The following is a 19662-nucleotide window of genomic DNA, read 5'->3' on the forward strand; positions in this document are numbered from 1 at the left end:
GAGACAAAATAGGGTATTTGCACCTGTTTGCACAGCCGTGTCCCCCACCCCCTACCACGTAATGACCGATAAGAAGAGGGGCGCATTTCCCCTTGTCATGTGGAAACTCATGCTTGACTTGACTCTAAGGGAGTGGTCCTAACCCTAACCCTCCAAAAAAAGGTGAGGGAAGCTGGGTGCTGCCTGGGGCCAATATGGGCCATTGCCTTCTGGGTACCAGCAATTGATTTTCAGCACTTGGGTGGGAGCCCTGGAAGGACTTTCAGCTGTTTGGCAGCCACTGCCCACATTTGCCACCTTGTAGAGCTGGTAACTTTTGTCCTAGTGTCTGTGCCACCTCTCCTTGGGTGACAGAGGCATAGCATCCTTGACCAAGAGACTTGGCAACAGCCCCTTGTCTGTATCAGCAGTTGCTGTGCTCAGTTCATTGTCATGCCATCTAATTTGTCACTGAACAAATATTACTGAGCTACCACTTACCAGGCTGGTGCTAGAAGCCGCTGATGTGGTGATGAACTCGACTGTGATTGATGTGGCACTGTCGGATCTCATGTGGCACTCGGAGCCTGGAGCAGACCAGGGGGCTAGACACGTGTTCTCTGGCACAGGCCCCAGAATTACTTCCACCATCTGCTGGCTTTTGGGTTCTTATGGTGCCTTTGCCAGTCTGGTCCACCCAGCTAGCCATCCAGCTTCGTGGGCTCCTACTGTAGGCTGGGGCCCTTACAGGATACTGTGGTGACTCTAAGAGCTAGTGCCATAGCCCTTTCCCCCTGGAGGGACTGAACATCTAGTTGAATGTAGGGCACATACCATGGAGGAGAGTTGGCAAAGGGAGATGCCGAGAAGGCCCGCTCTCCACGGATTTTGACGCAGCACAAATGTATGGGGTAGGGGTTGGGGAGCTTTTTGAATGCAGAAGCATGATGAAGGAAGCAGTGTATTGCAGCCAATCACTGGCCCCACCCAGCTCTCAGACAGTCAGAAAAGCCAGGGCATGCTCCCCGTGTCCAGGCTGACCCATGGGATGGGGAGATGTCGGGCTGTGTATAGCCCCCATGACTCAGAGCTGCTGTCACGAATAGCCTTTACAAACACGCGTCTCCGAAGGCACTGGGCTCTTAACCAGTGGACCTCTGTGTGAGTGCCCGGGCAGGCTGTGAGCTCAGTAGCTCTAGTGGCAGGATGGTCTGTCCCACTTTTAGACTTTCAGCTATTTAAGGTCACTTAGAGAGTCTTCCATTAGTTTATACCTCCAAGTTAGATTGCTCCACCTTCACTCACAGGTAATTTATTAGCAGGATAGTATTTTTTTCTAGGATCAGTGAATAGGGACATTATTTGAATAACCAATATTTTAAAAGTTTGAGCCTGTTGCTATTCTTCAGTGAATAAAAGCCAAGACCAATGTTGTGTGGTTTTTTTTGTTTGTTTGTTTCCAGGCAAGCCAATTTTTTCAGTTGATATTCACCCTGACGGGACCAAGTTCGCAACTGGAGGACAAGGTATGTTCATGGGATAACAGGGGAATGTTCACGACCCTGCCAACCAGCTCTGCCTCTCCTAGTTACCCTTTGAGGCATAGAGAAAATATTTGCTGTTTTCGGTATGGTTGTGACTCAGTTTTAAGTCTGAACAAATTACATCAAAATATTTTTTTCATACTAGAGTGTGCTCTCTTTATATATTTTGGAAGCAGCTTTATTTTTCTAATTTCTGTTTATTGGGTTAATATTAAAATCAATTTGCATGTCTGAGACCAAGCTTATTAACTGTGGAGAGTGGCAGGCAGTCTCATAGACAAAGCCCCAGAGGCGAGGACTCTTGCTTCTCATCTTGTTTTTGGCATTGTTTTCTCATCTGAAAGGGGAGAAGAGATGGTTAACCTCCAGAGTCAGTCATGTAGTTAGTAGGCCCATTCTCTGAGCTCAAAGGAGTTCAGCTGGGTTAGAGGGCAAGTGTAAATGTGCACACCATTTGAAAATATGATCCGTGGTATTGTTGGTATGTTTTATCCAGTGTCTGCTGCAGTACTGCAGTTACAACTCTGTTTGGAAAGACATAGTCACTTTGAGGCCGGGACACCAAGATGCACACAGTGTTCCCAGAGAGCCCAGTCTCCAAAGCAGGGCCCTCCTCTGGCTGAGGCCTCCCGGGACAGGGCTTAGAGAGTGCCCCTGTGAGTTCCAGGTCCTGCTGCCAGGTACTGCAGGGCAGGTTGTTTGCAGACTTCCTGCTCCAGGGGCTTGCAGGGAAGCCTTGATCTCCTTCCTGCTGGGCTGTGGGTTGCACCCAAGAGGTACCCACAGGCATCCCCTAGGGCCACTTAGCTGGGATGACAGGTTTCTCTCATCCACAAGAAGTGGCACATCTTCCTGACCTACTTGGCGTAGCAAGCTCTAGGAGAGCTGATTAGGAAATATTTTTATATTGGCCAAGAGGCAGATGCAGGCATACCTATGGTAATTTTGACATGTCTATATGCAGGCATTTATTGGTTTTTGCCCCTCTGTAACAGAAAGTTAAGGAGGGACTAGACTTTTGTTAGTTATCAATAATGGAAATCTCAGAAAGAGGAATCATTACTAAAATGCATGGGTATATTTTTTTAGCTCAGTACTCCATTAGCTTATGACCCCCTCATCTGTAGATGATGGCAAAGGGCAGGTAAGGTAAGGAGCACCTTTTCAGTGTTTCAGGCACATTTCAGACTTGGGTCTCAAAGCATCCAGTCAGCTGTGAGAATAGCCATGGGCTCCAGGCAGCACCTGAAAAGGAAGGGAAGCCCTGGCAGGGACTGACCTGTTCTCCTTGGTTGCTAGGGAGCCTGTGTGTAGACCTGAAAGTGTGCTAGGACATGGGCTTTTCCAGCCTCTTCATTTACAGAGGAGGGGTCTATGTCCTGGGCAGGAACAAGGACCTTCAAGGGGACCCTGGTGGATCCATGTTAGAAGCCAGATCAGAGCTCCATCCCTACCTGATTCTAGTCCAGAGTTCTTTTCATAAACTTAGGTTGGCCTCAGCATAGTGCTAAATCCACACTTTCTGAATCCCCATCAGCACTAGTTTTTCTTCATCGTCTCTGTAACTTACATTAGTAATTCAAATTCAGTCTCCTCCAATCTAGTCAATTATGATTTATGAAAACTTTAGTGAGGGCTGTGTCTCATAGTTAATTGTCTACTCCTTGCACATTGAGTTATTTCTTCCCTTTCATTCCAGGACAGGATTCTGGGAAGGTTGTGATCTGGAATATGTCTCCAGTCCTCCAGGAGGATGACGAGAAGGATGAAAATATTCCCAAGATGCTTTGCCAGATGGACAATCACTTAGGTATTACAGAGTGGCCCTTTGCAGGCTTTTCGTGTTGGCAGAGTGCCCAAGGTTAGCACATGTGTTTGTAATTAGAAAGATAAGGCCCCGTGCGGCGGTAACTCCCCTCGGCCTGCTGTCTGAAGGCACAGATGTTGGCTGCACACCTGGGTGAGTTATTCGGCAGAAGACTCGGCCCGCCCACAGAACCATCTTTGGACAGTCTGCAGGTACCTCTGGTGATTTCCTGCTCATGAGTCGTTACTGCCTGATTCCATGGGGCTTTGGGGCCAGCGACCTGGAAGCAGTAGGGTTCTGGGGAAGGGTGCATAAAAGACAACTTACCAAATGTCTCAGATTGCCACTGTCACTCGGAGGCCCTCTGCCAGGACCCTGGACAGTGCTGTGGTTTCCTTTCCTGCGTTAGTGCCATTAGTTTCCCCCCTGCCCCTAAGCATCAGGGTGACTGTACCTGGCTCTGGGTTCCAACCTAGCTGCTTCCCCTGCGATGCTCCATTAACAGTTACATCCCCTTCCTTTACTGTGTGTTCTTGCTCTCTCAACATGTCTCTCGGCATCCTCCAACTCGGAGCGCAAGTCACCCACAGGCCAGGTGGGGGCCACAACTCAGATAGTGCCCCTCATGTTGCAGGGCCCCCAGAGGCTGGGCTGTGAGTGCTCTCAGAGGCTCCAGCCCAACTGGAGGGCAGAGGGGGATTTCTGTTGGTCTCAGTGGACGAGTGCAGGGTCTCCCAACATGCAGTGCTGACAAGTTTGGAAAATCTGAATTTAATTGCTGACGGATAGAATGAAGTCAGTTTTACATTTTACCAAGCTGCTCTCTGAAAGCTCTGGAGAAGGCACCTCGGCCTGTTTAGCTCATGCCTTCCTATCAAGAGTTGTCCCTGTTCAGAAATACATCTCGTCATTAGACAGCCCTTTTTAAGTGATGACTTTGAGGTGTTTACCAGTTTTCATGGAAACGAGCCTCCTCCTCTTGACTGTTTCACCCAGCACTAACACTTCCCCGGTTACGTAGCCTTTCCTCCTCCAGACTCTATTCTGTTCATTTATTATTATAGCACAAGAAGGTTAGTGCTGAAACTGAATCGTTCGTCTAGGGCTCTCACACAGTAGATGCCTTGAATAGATTAGACAGATTGGATTTTATAAAACCCTTTGCATCTTGCCAAACTCTGCATAAAATAAATGGGCATAACTGTTGGATTTTCATCACCCTGTTTCTTTTTCTTCCCAGCATGTGTGAACTGTGTGCGGTGGTCAAACAGTGGGATGTATTTAGCTTCTGGGGGAGATGACAAACTGATTATGGTGTGGAAGCGGGCTACGTAAGCATCATTTTCCTTTCTTCACATTTTATTCTTAGAAGCTTTTTTGCTGGTCTTTATCACAGTCACTTTCTCTACCCTAGCACTGAAGTCCCCAGAGTCCCAATTTCATAGGGAGTAAGAAGCACACGTAGGCCAGGAGCAGCTGAGGCCTGACCAGGGAGTTGGAAGGCCACCCAGCTCCCTAGTAACCTGCTCCGCTGTCCCTTGCAGGGCTGCAGGGTTTCCACCTGAAAAGGAAGGGTAAATCCCTTCCAACGCTGACATTGGTGGCTTTGTTTGTTTTGTTCTTCAAGTGGAATTTCCCAGCATACAGTGTGGTTAAAAGTCAAGGTGCTTTGATGGAATCTGGGCAGGGGAATCCAGAGCCTGCCCTCATTTTCCGTCAGCCTCATTCCGACCTCTAAGGAGTCCCCATTCGAAAGCCCTTTCCCTGTGCCAGTGTTGAACCAACCATCACCTGTAAAACTCTTTTCCTTTACACCTAAACAGAGTCTCTCAGGGTGGGTCCTGGGACTCTTCCATAGCCAGCACCCCAGGTGGCCCAGGGGCCAGTCAAGCTGGGGACTCAGACTTACCCTGCTGCTCAGCCAGAGCGGCCCCATGCCCCTGGCTTTGAGAGCAGAGGCACGCTGTCCACTCAGCTGTCTCAGGAAGTTCTTCCTGTGGGTTGGTGAAGAGTTCTGCTGGAGTGAGGCTATTAAAGGGGGCACTGTGCCTCCGCAGTGTGGACGCCACCTCCCCAGGAGCAAATGGCAAGAACTAGTACCCCTGGTTCAAGTGCTTTCTCTGCCTCAGGTCTTAAGGCAGAGGCCTTCAATTCATTACAAGAGGGCTTCAAAAATACTGTTGATTTTGCTGCTTTGGCCAACATAAATAATATTTGGTATATAATTTGGAATACTGAAAAAATATGAAAGAAAAGTGTCACAGTCCCACCACCTAAAGAAAGCTATGGCAAATATTTTGGTATTTTTGTGTGTTTCTTTCTGATACATTCTCCATGCATACATGCAATTTTTTCATTACATATTCTGTCCTGTGGCCTGCTTCTCTCACCTAATTATCTACTGTGAACCTTTTCCTGTGCAATAGATAGTCTTTTACCACAAGTTTGATGGCTGTGTACTAGTAGTTCATCAAGTGCAAGTAATATTCCTAGTCAGCTCCTGCTGTTAAGCAGTTAGGTGCTTTCCAGCCATTGTCTGTTTTTGCTTTGTTCTGTCTGCCATGTTAAGCCGTGCTGCAGTAAGCTTCTCTGTGCAGTGTGCGGAGCGTTCCTGGAGCGCCTTTCTGACTCCTCTTTCACACAGGTACATTGGCCCCAGCACCGTCTTCGGCTCCAGTGGTAAGCTTGCCAATGTGGAGCAGTGGCGATGTGTCTCCATCCTCCGGAGTCACTCAGGCGGTGAGTGGGGCTGCCTGTTGGGTGGGCGGCCCTGGCAGCTGTCCGAGACCAGCAGCAGCACCTCCACAACCCCTGTGGACTGATTTGGTCCTTAAAGCAGCCCTGTGTCTGGGTCATCCTCCCCATCACCATCGGTCACACCCTGTCTGTCCCCCAAGGTCTGTGCAGTCACTGTCCCCACTGCCTGCCTCCAGCTGCATTCAGGGTCCCCACTCCTGCCCTCATGGGGTATATGTTTATATCTTTAATGTAGAACTCCCCACGTTCTGCTGTTTATCCTGGTGAACTGAATCACTACCTTCATCAGTGGATCACTAAGTCCGTAAGCACACTTTATTTATTCCACAGAAACTAGAACACAGGGGTCCAATGAAAAGTTTTTTACTTGACTTCAAGTATGTTTGCAAAGTGTTATAAATAGACTTGGAATGGAAAGAAACACTTTACCAATTTGGACTGAAGAGGAGGAAGGTCAGTCAATAGCAGACTTAAACCATGCACTGTACACTTGGTTGGGTGCCAGGGATACCACAGTGAATACAACAACTTAGTCTGACCTCGGAAAGCCTGTGTTCTAGCCCAGGAATGGCCGCCCAGGCGGGGAACCCAGCAAAAGCAAGAGAGGTTTGCTGTGTATGATGAGTTGGCAGCATTTCACCACTGTCAGGTCTTTACACATAAGGCAGGAAGCAGCACGGAGTGGGGCTGGCTGATTGTGCAGGAACCAGGTTATGGAAGGCCCGTGCTCCCTATAAATGGGGGTGTCCTTTGTCACGGGAGAGACAGGGAGCCATTAAAAGACAGTTATTGGGGAAAGAAGGTTGTTTCAGTGGTTCCGATGAAAACTTCAAGGGCCTGGACTAGGCCTATGATAATTGAGATACAGAGGAAGAGACTGATTTTGGAAATTCTTAGGACAGAGCAAGGGGAGGGGTGAGGGAGATACCAAGCTGGGTGCCTAAATAGCCAGTGGTGTCCTCTACTGAGACCATAAGAACAGTAGGCTTATGGGGATGTACACCAGTTCAGTGTGGGATGTGCTTAGTTAGGGGGTGAGTCAAAAGACTGTTGGAATTGAGCCTGGAACTCTGGGGAAAGATGGGGCAGAAGTGAAGCGTTTAGAAGGCGTCAGCTATAATCCATTGGCAGTATAAGCCCAGCAAATACCCTGCAGACACTTTAAAATGTCTGCAAGACCACCTTTTGGGTGACCAGATTAATTCTAAATTTGCGAAAGCTAACAGTAGTGTTGTGTTATTGTTGATAACAGTAAAAATGGGTACTTAATCTTGCTGTTGCTCAGCTGTTCACAGTGAAATCTGGTGGGCTTCTGGAACTTTGGTGCATGTGTCTGTGCGGGTATCCAAGCATGGGGTGCGGCCTCAGTGAGAACTTTTATGGGGTTCCTAACCTGAGACTCAGGCTGATCCATAACCTTGACTTTTCTTCTGGTCCAGTAGCCCAGGGTTCTCCTTTACCAGCCAGGTAGGGTTGCCCACCTTGAGTAGGGGTACCTGCCACTTCTCATTCAGTGGTCTAGGTAGTAAGTGTGGGTGGAACCATTTAAGAAGAAAAAGGTCAGTGAAAAAGAAATAAATGGCCCTGGCTAGTGTGGCTTAGTGGTTTGGGTGCCGGCCAGTGAACTGAACGGTCGCTGGATCGATTACCAGTCAGTGTTTCTCTCACTCATCGATGTTTCTCTTCTCTTTGTCTCTACCTTCCCTTCTCTCTGAAAATTTAGAAAAACAAAAACAAAAAAAACAGACTCTATAAAAGAAAAGAAATAAATGGATGGATAGTAAGCAGTGGGTCTCTGAAAGCAAAATGTGAAAAAGATATACTTGGCATATTTAAACAGGGTGGGAAAGAAAACCTAGGTGAAAACAGAAGTAAAGGTCTAGAAAAACATTTAACCTAGAGGAAGAATATCATCAAAGAGTGCAAAATGTAATGTTCGTAAGTTTTCGAAATTGGTGCCATAAGGTTAGGAAAAACAGAACAAAGTAGAAACCAATGAAGAAGTTGGAAGCTACCTTCAGAAATGGTTCCTGAGCCTAAATAATTTTTTGGTGTGTTGTTTTAAGCTTTTAAGAGTAGTTACTCTGGAACATAGAAATACTTGTTCTTTAAAGGAAGCTATAGCCCTGTTTCCAAACTTCATAAAAATAACAGTGAAATGAAAGCATAGGGAAATATGAATAAAGATAGAAAAGTCAGCCCTGGCTGGTGTGGCTCAGTGGATTGAGCACGGGCCTGCAAACCAGACTATCACGGTTCAATTCCCAGTCGGGGCACATGCCTGGGTTGCAGGCCAGTTCCCAGGAGGGGACGCACGAGAGGCAACCATACATTGATATTTCTCTCCCTCTCTCCTTCCCTTCCCCTCTAAAGGTAAATAAATAAAATATTTTAAAAAGAAAAAAAGAAAAGTCAGAAACACAATACTCACAAATTTGAAAACATTCATTTTGACTAAATATGATTTATGGTGGAAGAATTTTGTGTAAAGAAAATGTATTAATATAACAATATACTAGGAGGTTAAATGAGAAAAAAAAGTCGTCTGATGAGGTATTCTGAAAGGAATGTTAGATAACTCAGCATCAATTTCTAATAAAAATGCTTTTTAAGAAATTACCATAGAAAGTTATTTTCCTAACAGGATAGAGTCCCTTCTCTTTTTCACACCAATGGCAAATGTTATAATTCACAGTTGAGCCTTGTTCCCATTTATATTGAGAAAAGATTTAATTTGTCACTTTGAAATTTTTGCGATACAGTGAAACAGAAATCAGAAGTAGACAAAAATGAAATGATGTGAGGATGGTGTTGTGTGTCAAGAAAATTAAAGGAATAAAGCTCTTTGAACTTATATAGCAGTGAAAAGCACTTAGGACCAATGAAAATGAGTTACTCAATTGGTCTCATATAAGGAAAAAATTTTAATTATTTATTTTTCGCTGGTAATAGCCTATTAGAATATCTAATGATAGAGGAAGAACTCTCATAAAGTAGGATAAAAGATTATAAATACTCAGGAATAATTTTACCAAGAAGTGTATGAGATCTAGAAGACTTAAACTACAGACCCCTTTGAAAGATAAAGATTGACCACTTCATCATAAATGGAAAGATTAACTGAAAAATAAAGACTTCATTTTTTCTTCCAAATTCATATTTATTATTTATTTAACAAACATTAATTGAGCACCTTGTATATCCCAGGTGCTGTTCTACCCCAGGGTTTGCATCCCTGCGGGAGAGACAGATATTGAACTAGTCCTGTGAGAAGCTAAAAGAGAAGTGCCAGGGGGCAAAATGGGGTGGGTGCCGTTCAACCTGGGGTGCTCAAGGAGGGCCTCCCTGAGAAGGCTCCATCCACGGAGAGACCCTATGGGGGTGAGGGGCAGCTGTGTGGTCTTCCAAAGAGCCGTCCAGGCCGAGGGAACAGCCAGGGCAACAGCCCTGGGGTGGACATGTGCTTGGTGTGGTCAGGGAAGCACAGGAGCAAGGGTAGAGAGTGAGAGAGGTAGAGAGCGTGGGTTATGGTGAGGGCTGTTCTCTGAGTGAGACAGGAAGGCTAGGCAGGGTTGTGAGCAGAGGAGTGGGGAGGCCTGTGGCAGCTGTACGGAATTCATATTGTGGGGATCTACAGGGCAGACCAGGGAGACCAATGAGGAGGCTCTTGACAGTCTAGATGAGAGACAGGAACCGTTTGGACCTGCGTCTTAATGGTGAAAGTAAGGAGAAATGGTAAGATGCAGATTTTCTGGTCGATGGAATGTGGAGTGTGAGATGAGCAGAGGCATTCCAGTCGCAACTGGAATGTGGCCTGAACAATGGAAAAGATGCAGCTGCCATTACTTGAGATGGGAGGTGTGTGGGTGGGACAGAAATGTTTGTTGGGGGAAATGTTTAGGAGTTGGGTTTGGAGGTGCTGTTTGCAGCACCTGGCAGCCATGTAAGTGGACCTGCTGCGTAGGCATTTGGATATGTGAGTCTTAAGTACAGGGGAGAAGTGCAGGTGGAAACAGAGGCCAAGGATGGAGCCTGGGATTTGGGGAGATGAAGAACCAGGAAAAGAGGCCGAAATACAGAAGCCATTTAGAATAGTGTTTGAAAAAGCCATTTAGAGAGTGTTTGAAAGAAAAGGGATTAAGCAACGTGTCACACATTGCCTAAGGTCAAGTGAGGAGTGAGGATTAACCATTGAACTTGACAGCATAGAGGCTACAGGAGGCCTTGGCAAGTGTAGTTCATGTTAGTGTAGCTGAGTGAAAGCCTAATTGGAGGAGTTCAAGAAAGACCAAGAAGAGGGCAGAGCCAGATGGAACTGGGTTGGGATTTGTCAGGTACCTATGAAGATACAGGAGAAGAGCAGAAGGGATGGTGGAGCTGATGGATGGTTGGTAGACTCTGAGCTGGAGATGGAGACAGACAGTGGAAGGCCTGTAGCATCAAAGTGGGTCTTAGCACCTGAAAGAACCATTGGAGTCGATGGTGAGCCATAAGCACCAAATTGGTGGAAGAGCATGGAAGGGTTGGAATTGAGACCAGGGAGGGACTCAGGGCATGACCATGGAAATGAGTGGCTGAGATAGTAGTGGAAGCCAAGGTCATTGGAGGAGAGGAGGGATTTAAGGATCCAAGAACCTTAGGTGTTAGGGAATCATCCTCTTGGAATCACTAAGAATGATGATGGCAGTGTTGGCAGGAATGACAATGACTAAAAAAACCTTCAGGTGTACGGAGGGTGTCGGGTGTGTGGAATCTGCAAGGAGAAGGAAAGTGGGTAGTAGGGTTTTAAAACAGAAGCTGCAAAACTGAGGTGTAGGGAGAAAATTATGTCACATGTGGATTTATTCGGAACTTAGCAGTGTGCAAGAAATCATTCAAAGCTACAGTGTTTGTCACAGCATGAGTTTCCGGGTAAAACTAACAACACTGGAGTAGGCTGCATGGTACCTAAGAGCCTGGCATGTCATGAAGGTGGCATCACTTATCAATAGTGGAGAGAAAGGATTATTCCCCATTGGGGTAGAGTAACCATTAGCAATTTGTGGGTAAAGGGGAAGTGATTAGAGCCTCACTAATACAGCATACACCAAAATAAATTCTGGGTATTAAAGAGAGAAACATTCTAAATAATTAAAGCAGGGGAAAACAGAATTGAGTATGTATCAAACCTCTAGTAGAGGGAATGTCTTCCCAGATTAACAGAAATAAAAGATGTCACAAAGGAGCATAACAGACTTTACTACATAAACCTCCTGCAATAGAGGAAGATCAACGGGTGGAATTTGCAGCTCATGCCTGCAGTATCAATAGTCCGTGGAAATGGCAGGGAAAATCGCTTCTCTTTTCTGGATTCCCAGCTGACCGCTTCTGTGCTCTAGGATTTAGGTACCACAGTGAGTGCTGAGGTTCACATGCCTGCCCTCCTGGACTCGAAGCTCCTAGAGGAGGTTCTCAGTCCTGGGTTTATTGGATCGCTGCACAGGAGAGCTTGACAAAGCCAGGAGCGGAGCCGCCCAAGGACAGGACAGTCTAGGCAGATGGGGAAACCTCCACTCTTACTACTAACAAAATCAAATTGAAAATATAACAATGTACTTAATAAGTTAGAAGGGAAAAGATCATAATCCCCAAGTTGATGTGGGAGTCTTGAAAAGGACATTCTGCTTAGAGAAGTGTGAGGTCTTTGAACAGCAGTCTACAGTTCTAAGAGGTTCCAGACTTAGGAAGACGTTCAGGTCTTCTTCCCAGATTCCCACTTTGGGATATCTGTCTCAAAGAAACGATCCAGGGTGTGGAGAGTAACATATACACGTGTGCTCATGGGCACAAAAAACTGGAACCCAGTCAAAGTTCATTGTTAAATTAGGTCCGTTTATGAATGCTCTCGGTGACATAGAATGCAGAACAAATCCCAAGAAGCCCTGAAGATCACATACACTAGTAGAATATTAAATGCAGCGTGAAATACAAAGACTAGTACAGTGTGGAAAAGTCTCATCAAGCTGCCACTAAAGGTTGCTTTAAAAACTAGAAAAACAGCACAGTGGAAGCTCTGTTTTGCTTACACTTCTTTTTAAAAGCCTGTGAGGAGAGGACTCGATAGCTATTAACTTGCTGCTGCGTTCCCGTTTCCTCACCTCACCAGCTGTTCTGCACACGTAGCACTGCATCAGGCCCTGAGGTCACAACCGTCGGGTAAGACTGTGCCTGTCAGTCACACCTGCACCGTGAGATGGGCGCCGTGACCACACGGTCGACCTTTGTGGCTGCCGTGGTGTGTGTGCCTGACACTGTCCTATGGCAGTTTCTTGCATGTAACCCTCTGAGGAGAGGTGCCTTTTTCAGTCCTCATTTCACATGTGTGGACACTGAGTCACAAAAAGAGGAGTGGGATTAACTGTGGGGGGGGACTCCACAGGGAAGGCGTCCTCCTGTCAGGGCCTTGGAGAGGACACCTGGTTCATGAGGAAAAGGGTCTGAAGACGACCTTGCCAGCAGCATTCAGTTAGCCAGCAGCTATTAGCTCTGACCGAGTGCCCAGCGTTCTGCTAAGTGCTGGACCTACAACGCCCACAGGCTGTGTGGGGAGGCCCGGGGTGGGATGGGAGAAGCCAGCTCGGCGGGGTTGAGGAGAGGGCCCGGGCCGCGGGTCCAGTGGTTAGCAGCCGTGGTTCCGACATGTGGGTGCAGTGCCACAGGCACCAGGCCCTCGGCCGTGCCCTCAGTTGCTTCATGTGTGGAAGGAGTAGGGCGGGATCAGTTAGATGCTTCAGATTTTACGACCAGTTGAAAACCCTAAGTGGGGAAGTTTTTCAGATTGGTTACGAGAAGGGGAGTGGTGATAGTCTTGGGTCAAGTCTCAGACACGATACCAGGGGCTGGGGCCCAGCTGGCAGACGGGGTGTCATGTTACTGCGTGCCCCCTTGCCAAGTCTGCACGCCAGGTAAGAGACTCACCGCCAGCCCTCTGTCTTCCAGATGTGATGGACGTAGCGTGGTCTCCCCATGACGCCTGGCTGGCCTCGTGCAGCGTGGATAACACTGTCGTCATCTGGAATGCAGTGAAGTTCCCAGGTCGGGGCCACCTCTGGCTGGGTGGCGGCAGGAGTGGGTTGCTCATCGTTGGGGCCAGCTGTCCGTGTCTAGGGGGTCGGGCTCTGTCTCGTTTGGCTGGTGGCATCATGTCTCTCACAGTGGACAGGGATTCATGTGTCTTGTCAGTAATTCAGTTCTTTTTTCTTTATCGGTTACATTTGTTTAAGGTTTTAAAGAGGTTTATGTTAAAGAAAACTAGTGACTGAGGGCTAACGTGGATGTGCCACAAACGTGAGTGTGGTACATTGACAGCGGAGTTGGGGACCTTGCCCAGCTTGTGCTTGGCTTGCCCTGACACTCCCATCTGTCCTGTGCTTGCACATGCCTCCTGGCACCTCCACACGAGTGCCCTCAAGGGTGGCCCTTCCTCCACTGGGCCCTGGCCTCAGCTCAGTGGCCACCTCTGTGGCACCCTTGAGTAGATGCAGGCTAACAAATCCAGTTTTGTAAAAGATTAATTTTTCTTAGTAATGTGTTTGAAGTCGTGGCATATGTCATGACCCACATAGCACTGCAGTTTATAACTAGTAAGATACTTCTTATGCTCCTGCTTTGTATCTGGACTGTGTTTTCCTCGTGGACCAAAAGCATTGTCCATGCATTTGCTCCAAGTCAGTTTCTCTCTGTAAGCCACCAGTATGTTTAGGGACCCTCAACCTGGCCACCAAGTGGCAGATTTAGAGGCTGGATAACATGTAAGTTGCAGCTGTCTAGGAGGTCCTGTCTCACACTTTTTCCTCAGCAGTGACTTACAGAGGACTCAGAGTAGCACCCAGTCCCCAGAGCCACCAGGGAGGTTGGCATCAGAAATGCCCATGTTGGGGGGAGGGGCAGGGCTGGGAATATAAGACAGAAAACTGTACTTGAACAAGAATTAAATTAAAATTAAAATTTAAAAAATCTAAAAATAAAAAAAGAAAGAAATGCCCATGTCACAGCCCAGGTGAGCATGGACTTCAGTCCAGAAAGGCAAGCCACAGGCAAGATCACCAGCTACAGACAAGATAAAGGGGCAGATTTTGGCTCTGGCTCCAGCCCAAGCCTGGGCCCCTGATTGCCTGCCCCTCCAGGGGCACGTTCAGCCTCAACCCACAAGTGTTAGCTGTGAGTGAAGGGAAATCGTGATGCCCACCCTCCTTGGTGCAGTCATTTCTTCAGATGGGTTTTGTCTTGGTGGAAATCAGATGAGGGAGCTCTTGCGCCTGTGCCCAGGGGTGGCGCTGGCCAGGGTGTACTCCTGAAGTTCCTTCTCCGGGCTGGCCATTCCATAGCCCATGGGCTGTAGCTCATGTTTCTGTATAGAGTTATTGTTTTCCCCTAGGTAGCATCTTCCCAACCTCTCTATTTTTTTTTTCCACAGAAATTCTAGCTACTCTGAGAGGTCATTCTGGCTTGGTAAAGGGCTTGACCTGGGACCCTGTTGGTAAATATATTGCCTCTCAAGCTGATGACCGCAGTTTGAAGGTGTGGAGGACGCTGGACTGGCAGTTGGAGACCAGCATCACCAAGCCTTTTGANGTAGCTCATGTTTCTATATAGAGTTATTGTTTTCCCCTAGGTAGCATCTTCCCAACCTCTCTATTTTTTTTTCCACAGAAATTCTAGCTACTCTGAGAGGTCATTCTGGCTTGGTAAAGGGCTTGACCTGGGACCCTGTTGGTAAATATATTGCCTCTCAAGCTGATGACCGCAGTTTGAAGGTGTGGAGGACGCTGGACTGGCAGTTGGAGACCAGCATCACCAAGCCTTTTGATGAGGTAATGAGACAGCTTAGAGAGCTTGGCCCAGCAGCCTTCCTGGCCTCCACGCACGGAGTCTGCACCTTATGGGTGAATGCAGAGTCCAGTGGCCTGAGCAGACTGAGCAGACCAGTCAGGGTTCTCTGGGGCGGGCACTCTAGCCCAAAGAGTCGGATGATGAAAATCTCTCACTTCTCAGATGCTGTCAAATGTCCAACTTTGAGGTGAAAAAGACTTATGAATCTTAAAGCTATAAAGAACCTTAGAGATACCCCCACAACTTTGTGCGCCACCACTGGCTGCCACAGACATGGATGAAACTCTCACTATGTGGCATTTATCTTGCACTAGCCCACCCTGGGGACAGCAGGACAAGGGGTAGAGTTGGCTCTGTCTGGTGTTTTTCCCAGCTGCTGGCCCTGCTCGCTGACTTCCACCTGAGGCCAGCTGACTTTCTTAGGTAGAATTACAGTAGTTTGCAAAATGTCTGGAGGTGGCACTGCAGCAGCTTGAGTCGTCCTTACTGTCTCTTCTTCTTGAGTTCTCAAGCACTCAATCCCGGGGGATTGACACTCAAGCTCTCCATTATTCATTAGACATTTCTTAAGTGCCTACTATGTGTAAGGCAGTATTGTGTACAGGAAATAAAAGTGGCTCTCAATGGAGTCTCTTCCTTAACGCTGAGAGTGCGGCGGGAAAGGCAGACATCCACGTTGTTGGGGCGTGGCGCTGAGGTTGCGGAGTGTGCAGAAACAGTCCAGGGCGTGTGGCACGGTCTCGTCAGAGAAGGCTTCTCAGGGGACAGGGCGTGAGTGCAGCTCTGCAGGGACAGTAGAAGTTGGCCCACTGCTCAGGGCTCGTTGTGGGAGGACAGTTGAGGTATGTTTTCAGTTCTTCCCACACCAGCAGCAGCTCCTGGACTGGGCACACTAGCACCAGCATCCACCTCACTCACTCCTGCCCTTCTTGGCTGCGGCCTTGTACAGGGCTCACAAGCCTCACACCTGGAGTCCCTTGGGGTGGCAGGTAGGGTCCCATGAGCTGTCAGCAGGAACAGGCAGCACTCTTCCCCTCAGGGGCAGGCCTGCCCTGCCTAGGTCTGTGGCCTGGCTGGAAATCGTGTCACTGCATTTGGGCCCTGCCTTGTCCTGCCCTCCTCTGAGGCTGGGTGTTCAAGACCTTAATCCCTAAGTCTTTGGGGCTACCCTGAACCAACATCAAGCTTCAGGGGGTTAGCAGGGGCTTTTGGCCCATATCATCTCACTTTGCAGGGGAAACACTGAGAAGGGATGCCCTGACTTGGCCCTCATTCTAGGTCAGGGAAACAGTGCCTTTCTGCTGAGCGTTTTATGGTCTGTTCAGACTTTACAAACCTCTTCTCCACCGGTAGTGTCACCAGGCTTCAGGTGAGGACAAGGCTTGAGAGAGTGAGTGGTGGCTTGTGGTCACCAGCTGCTATCACAGAGACGGCGCCCGAGGGCCAACAGAGCTCTTTCTCTGCCGCAGTGGACGGTCTTCATGTAGTGGGGTTAACAGGTTCTGGGCAGAAAAAAGGGGTCAGCGGCCAGATAGACTTGGCCCGTGCCGAGTTGATGGGTGTGAGGTGTCCATCCTGCGGGAAGAGTGCAGGGTGCTGTAGCTCCACATCCCATCTGACCGCCTTTTCTGTTGTGGCGTCTGGACAGACTGGAGTTGCAGCTGTCAGAGTAGCCAGAAGCTTGGGTGCAGGCTCCCCCATCACACATTTATAAATCAGGACTCAACTTCATTCTCGAGGCCAGAGTGCAGGTCACAAGACCGCCCTTGATTTCCTTTCAAGCACAGCTGTTTCTTTCAGTGCGGGGGGACGACGCATGTGTTGCGGCTGAGCTGGTCGCCCGATGGGCACTACCTGGTGTCTGCCCATGCCATGAACAACTCTGGCCCCACCGCCCAGATCATTGAACGGGAGGGCTGGAAGACCAACATGGACTTCGTCGGACACCGAAAAGCTGTGACTGTCGTGGTGAGTGTACTCAGGGTGGTACCCTCAGAGCCAGGGCAGGGCTGTGCTCCCCAGGGCTGAGCCACGTACGCAGCCGAGATGGTGGGCTCTGAGACTCGGCACGTGTCATGTTTTTATTTCGTTATAAATACGTATGTTCTGATGTTTAAAAATTACATTTATGAAGTAGCATGTATATTCATGTGTTTTATTGGCAAACTATAACATGATGAATAACACAAAAATCAGCCTCTGACTAGTAACACTGGTGCTCTGCACTAGCCTTTTTACATGTTCGGATCTGCTCATGAGTGCTTCAGCACAACAGCCCTGTGCAGTGAGTGCCCCATGCACCAGGCTCTGGAGGGCGCCGTGCGGCTGTTGCACCCCCAAGCATTCATGCTTCTCTCCACAGTGACCTGTTGTGATGTCAGGGCTCTGCTTTGGCCATTGTTCGCGTCTGGAACTGCTCGCCCAACGCTGAAGTGGCGGGGGTGGAGCAGGTGCCAGGGGTGTGGGCCCTGTTACCCTCGTAGGGGTCAGAGCGTATCAGCCACCCCTTTTATGCTTCTGAAGAGTATCTGGGGGGTGCCCAAGGCAAACAGCCTCTGAGAACCAGAATCTCCTCCACCCTGGGCAACAGCAGCAAAGTCAGCAGACTGACTGGCGAAGGCTGATAAAAGTGAAGTATCATCCAGGCCCCTGACTTTATAGTCTTTTTATTGATCAAAATGGGCTCCTCCTTCCCATTGTTTGAATCGATAATATCATATATTGTGACTTAAATTTATACAAACAATATCGCTTCTTTAATTTTTTTGTATTAGAGTCCATGTAAGATTTTGTTTGAAACCAGAACCATGTTGCTACGGTGTTTGACAGTCACCGCCGTGTAGTTTGCACAGTGCTTCCACGTGACTCTCTCTCTCGGGACCCTCACAGAGCAGCTGTGGGAGATGGTTGTGAAGACGCAAGCCCAGGACACACGCCTCTGGGTTTTGTGTCCTCCAGGCTCTGTGTACCTCTGGCCATTCTTGCCCCCACCCCCACCCCTGGAGTTAGAACGCCTTGTGCCACCTGACACTGTTCCTTCTCAGTTCTCCTGGCTTGTGGATTTCACCCCTGAATCTAGAGCTCCCAACTGTTTTCAGTCCAGGAGAGCAGCAAGGACCTCAGTGTGTGCTTCCAGCCTTTCCAAAAATTACACCCTGGTTACACTGGGGTGGTCCCTGAGCTGATCTTAGCCTGACATAGCCATCATCCCTGTTTGTGAGACCACGCAGGGCTGATCAGTCTCTATAAGACAGTATTGACTGTGAGCAAGAAATACAGTGAGGGGAAAGGAATACTGGAGCAGCCTCCCCTCTGGACCTTGTCCCTAAAGCCCAGGTCCTAGAGCTCGCCCTGCCCAGGCCAGGACAGGTTCAGTAGCTCCCCTGCCATCCACCCAACTACAGGCCCAGACTGGAGAGATGATAGAGCCTGTTTCCAGTTCTTGTCTCACAACTTACTCATCACATGACGCAGCACACGTTTTCCGGCCTCTCTGAGCCTCACTTTATCCTCAGCAAAATGCCTCCTGGGTGGTTGCGAAGGTCAGCTAGGGGGGTGTCTGCGGGGCCCTCCTGCGGGCTGCTGTGGTGATGGATTTGCAGTGCTTGTCGTGGGATACCTCCTTAATGCTTGATCAATTATTTTAGCATTCTTTATTTGGCTTTAGAAATTCAACCCCAAAATCTTCAAAAAGAAGCAGAAGAATGGGAGTTCTGCGAAGCCCAGCTGCCCGTACTGCTGCTGCGCTGTAGGCAGCAAGGACCGCTCTCTCTCCGTCTGGGTGAGCGCCCCATCCTGAGTGGCTGCTGCTCCTGAAGGAGGACAGGAGGTGGGGCTGGTGAAGGTTTGGAGCCTGGAGGCCTGGAAGAGGAGGGACCCCTGCTTTTATCCCATATCCGCACCCCATCCTGAAACCACTAAGGGGAGCACTGGGGACAGGGCCTCAGCCCAGCCAGAGCGGCTCCTGTGTCCAGATTCGGGGAACACCCTTAGTGATTGCTGCCATGGTTGGCGTGTGGCATTTGCTTCATTTTTAAAATCCTGTATCAACATAAAATGTATTCACCTGAAGCATACAGTTCAGTACATTGTTGTAACATATTTACATGTGTAACCACCACCCCAGAATGTTCCCTGTCCCTGCCTAGTCGAGACCCCAGCCTCCAAGTCCCCCTCAGCCAAGGCAGCCACTCTAGTGGTGTCTGTCACATCAAGGAGTTGTGCCTGTTCTTAAACTTCATCGAAGTGGAGTTGTACAGTATTTACTTTTTCTTGTATTGCTTTCACTCAGCATGATGTTGTTGGGACTTGTGTATATTGTTACATTTAACAATAGTTTATTCCTCATTGTTAATTTTCCTGTAAGCAGATTTGAAGTTGTAGGTGTGAAGGTTATTCTCTGGCTGCCTTTATTACGGTCATTTGTCACAGAGAAATTGATTGCTATATTACACTGTGATTTTTTCAGGCCCAGTATTCATGTTACATCCATTGCAGAGCCTGACCCTAGTGCCACCATAGGCAGTTCCAGGCATGTTCTTCCTGGGCTCCTCCTGGCCTGGGGCTTCATTCATGGTGCTTTGACCAAAACATCACTGATCGTGTGCTCATGTTTCTTATAAAATGGAGGTCAGTTGCTCACACAGGCCCAGATTTCTGAGGGGTCTATCGAGACTTTTTTGGGAGGAAGGCAGAGCTCTTTAT

At 48.4% G+C, this 19662-nt stretch overlaps 1 protein-coding gene across 1 annotated transcript in view; it reads left to right on the top strand.

The window, feature by feature from the left end:
* HIRA (histone cell cycle regulator) overlaps positions 1-19662 on the top strand; it is a 75260-nt gene that overhangs the window by 15589 nt on the left and 40009 nt on the right. Inside the window, exons 2-9 of the mRNA XM_037067346.1 lie at positions 1443-1505; positions 3223-3333; positions 4571-4661; positions 5975-6069; positions 13066-13161; positions 14779-14939; positions 16759-16926; positions 18626-18739. Coding sequence (XP_036923241.1) covers positions 1443-1505; positions 3223-3333; positions 4571-4661; positions 5975-6069; positions 13066-13161; positions 14779-14939; positions 16759-16926; positions 18626-18739 — 899 coding nt within the window. The remainder of the gene's footprint in view (positions 1-1442; positions 1506-3222; positions 3334-4570; positions 4662-5974; positions 6070-13065; positions 13162-14778; positions 14940-16758; positions 16927-18625; positions 18740-19662) is intronic.

The sequence above is a fragment of the Sturnira hondurensis genome, unplaced genomic scaffold (assembly GCF_014824575.4).
Source record: "Sturnira hondurensis isolate 20B ecotype Veracruz unplaced genomic scaffold, ASM1482457v3 Scaffold0017254, whole genome shotgun sequence".
NCBI lineage: Eukaryota > Metazoa > Chordata > Mammalia > Chiroptera > Phyllostomidae > Sturnira > Sturnira hondurensis.